This window comes from Poecilia reticulata, unplaced genomic scaffold, assembly GCF_000633615.1.
Source record: "Poecilia reticulata strain Guanapo unplaced genomic scaffold, Guppy_female_1.0+MT scaffold_265, whole genome shotgun sequence".
NCBI classification, from domain to species: Eukaryota; Metazoa; Chordata; class Actinopteri; order Cyprinodontiformes; family Poeciliidae; genus Poecilia; species Poecilia reticulata.
The window spans coordinates 8,149-11,232 of record NW_007615047.1 but is presented as its reverse complement, the minus strand read 5'-3'; the positions used below and the strand labels follow the sequence as shown (position 1 = coordinate 11,232).

Sequence of the window (3,084 nt, the reverse complement as noted above, 5' to 3'; positions counted from 1 at the left end):
CAGCAGCTTCCTCCTCTCTGGGGGCTGCAGGGGCTGATGGGAGCTCTGGTTCCTCTGCTCTGATCTCTCAGCTCGTCCTTGTTTGGCCTCAGCTGCATCAGAGCCACTTCTCCCCAGGTTCACCAGAGGAAACTCCACTGCACACAATGCTTTTCCTCCCAGCTGCTGCTCTGTGCTGGCTGGGTTCAGGTGAGTGTTTCCACCAATCAGGAGCCAACAAAGCCCACCTGGAACAAACACTGTCACACTAACCTTCACCTGTCTGTCTGTGTCTCTACAGCGCTGGCTGCCATGGCAACACACCTGGTTCAGGACGACCTGACTCTGACCAGGAGGTCCGGGCAGAGCGTCTCCATCAGCTGTGGAGGAATTGATCAGTGTGGTAGTAATTACATCTACTGGTACCAGAAGAAAGAAACAGAAACTTTCAAACCGATACTTCGATTTGATACAAGTAATTCCAACATATACAAAGGCTACAATCATCCTCAGCAAGATGATTTCTCAGCTGAAAATATCCAGAACAGTTGTTCATTGAAGATCAATAAAGTGAAACTGGATCATTCAGCCTCCTACTACTGCGGCTGCTGGAAGTCTGGTCCCCACAGTGAGAAATGATTCGTTCAGCCTGAACAAAAACCTCCAGATGATCAGATGTCAGTTTGTGACATAGAGAGCAGTAAACCACAGCCCAGGTTCACTGATTTCACCTCCATCTCACACAGAGACTCTCTGAGTTTCTGGTTTCATCCATTATTATTTTCAGACGTAATAAATTTATAGTTTCTGTCATGTTATAACTAAATAATGGTATTATTCCTCCTGAATCATAAATAACTTATATGAAACAATATCAAATGCATACAGCAGACAGTCATCAGGTGGATCTCATGTAATCTGGACGTGTCAGAAACAGAGGAACCCATTGAGAACGTCTTTGTCCAGTTTARTGAAGGACGTTTAGAGTGACTTTACAGATTAATCATGGTGACRTCATAATGCAGAGCWGCATATCATCTGTGTAGTTATGGTAACCGATCTTATTACCCATCATAATCTGTGCTRACTGGATGATAAAATAGATAGAAATAAAGATTTATAAACTGGAGATGAATATCAAGGTTAACATTACTGGTGASTCAAAAATGTATTAATGTTTGGGAATGGCTTTGGTTCCKGATCGATGTGCAGATTTTAAAATTTCCTCCATAAATAAGTTGGAGTTTAGACGTTAAAATCACAGGCAGGTTTATAAAACTGAACTAAATCCAACCAGGTGAAGTTGGTTCTGTTCATTAGTGCTCAGTAAATTCACACGAATCTCCACCCTGTTTGGTGTCTTCAACCAAACGTCAGAGAAGAGAAAATCTGAAAACAGAGAAAGTTACTCTGCTGTCTGNAAACCTCCAGATGATCAGATGTCAGTTTGTGACATAGAGAGCAGTAAACCACAGCCCAGGTTCACTGATTTCACCTCCATCTCACACAGAGACTCCCTGGGTTTCTGGTTTCATTCATTATTATTTACAGACGTAATAAATTTATGGTTTCTGTCATTTTAAAGTTAAAGTTAAGTTGATGATTCTCCCTGAATCATAAATAATTTATTTGAATATCAGATTCATACAGCAGACAGTCATCAGGTGGATCTCATGTAATCTGGACTCTGTCAGAAACAGGAACACATAGGAACAGATCTGGATTTATTCCCACTGGACTCAGAGATTAACAGAAATGATGACTTTTAAAGCAGCCATGCTGGATAATTAAAGGGCTGATAAATAATAACTGAGATATATAATATCCTCACACAGCATCTGCTCAGTTTTTATCCATGAAGTATYGGATGTGTTATAACTCTATTATAAGACATGTTATCATTTATGTGCCAMGTAACATTTTATAAAATAATAGGATGTCCATCTCATGATTAGCCTTTTGGGAAGTTTGAAAATGTTTGCAGCTGATTAAATTTCATGTTTCTTCCTGTTTTGGGTGACAGAGTCAAAGACCAACCAGATGCAGACTTGGAGGCAGGAAGCCAACCTCAGAGTCTCTGCAGCTTTTAAATCCTCAGTCAGAAAATCATTTAAAGCTCCAGAAACACAACAAGCTGTTATCAGTTTAACCTGATGTTATTTCAGGACTGATGTTTGATATTCAGCCTCTGGGACATTTAAATGATCAGTTCTTCAGTTAACAGAATGAAATGTAGATGAACATTAACACATTTTAACAGACATTCAGACAGAATCACTGAACATGAAAGGCCCAAAGTCATAATCCTCTCATTTCACTCTTTATGTCTGAAGATAATAACTTTTCAATCTGGAGAGACTCAGACGGAGAAAAAGGAACAATTAAAGGATTTAATGACAGGAAAGAGTAACAGTTCTTTGGGTCTCGGGCCTGACAGCTGATCTGAGCTGAGATTTGATGTGAACTCGATGAACATCCTGATAACTGATGGACGCTCTGCCCCGGGGCCCGACTGGTGGTGGAGGTCAGGAAAGGGGCTATGCTGGAGAGACGAAGGATGTGAGAAGGGGAGGTGGTGGGATGAACGCAGCTGGGAACCGGCTGACGGCCTGGGTGTGGATCCTTTATGCAGAGCTTGATGGATGATCGGACCAGCGGAGATGAGCATGACGCTGATGGGCGAACGGAGGGGGCGGAGTCTTCCAGCGTGAACTTCCGCTATCAGCTCCATTAGTTTGGTTTCTGTCCAGTTTTACAACATTATCCAGCCATGAACTGATTGTTGCATCTAATTAAATGCTTCAATGGGTTCAGATTCACCTGATGACATCATAATGTAGAGCTGTAAATCATCTATGTTAAAGATTTCAGAGAAGAAAGATACTTCAGAGTTAGATGTTATCTTCATCGTTTCTCTTTGTAGGTTTAACAATAAACAAGTCAAGTTTCCCGCCATGATTCCTCAGACTTTGGATGAAGATTTATTTCCCTTCTCAGAAGTGGAGAGATTTATTTTTACCAGACACAATAACCACTTAGGATTGTCCAATCAGCATCTTCCTCCTCTCATGGTCCAACCAGCAGCTTCCTCCTCTCATGGTCCAA

At 41.4% G+C, this 3,084-nt stretch overlaps 1 protein-coding gene across 1 annotated transcript in view; it reads left to right on the top strand.

The window, feature by feature from the left end:
- LOC103460625 (uncharacterized) overlaps positions 1 to 3,084 on the top strand; it is a 10,812-nt gene that overhangs the window by 1,883 nt on the left and 5,845 nt on the right. Inside the window, exons 2-3 of the mRNA XM_017303415.1 lie at positions 1 to 189; positions 281 to 616. The exon at positions 1 to 189 is cut by the window's left edge and continues 1 nt beyond it. Coding sequence (XP_017158904.1) covers positions 1 to 189; positions 281 to 616 — 525 coding nt within the window. The remainder of the gene's footprint in view (positions 190 to 280; positions 617 to 3,084) is intronic.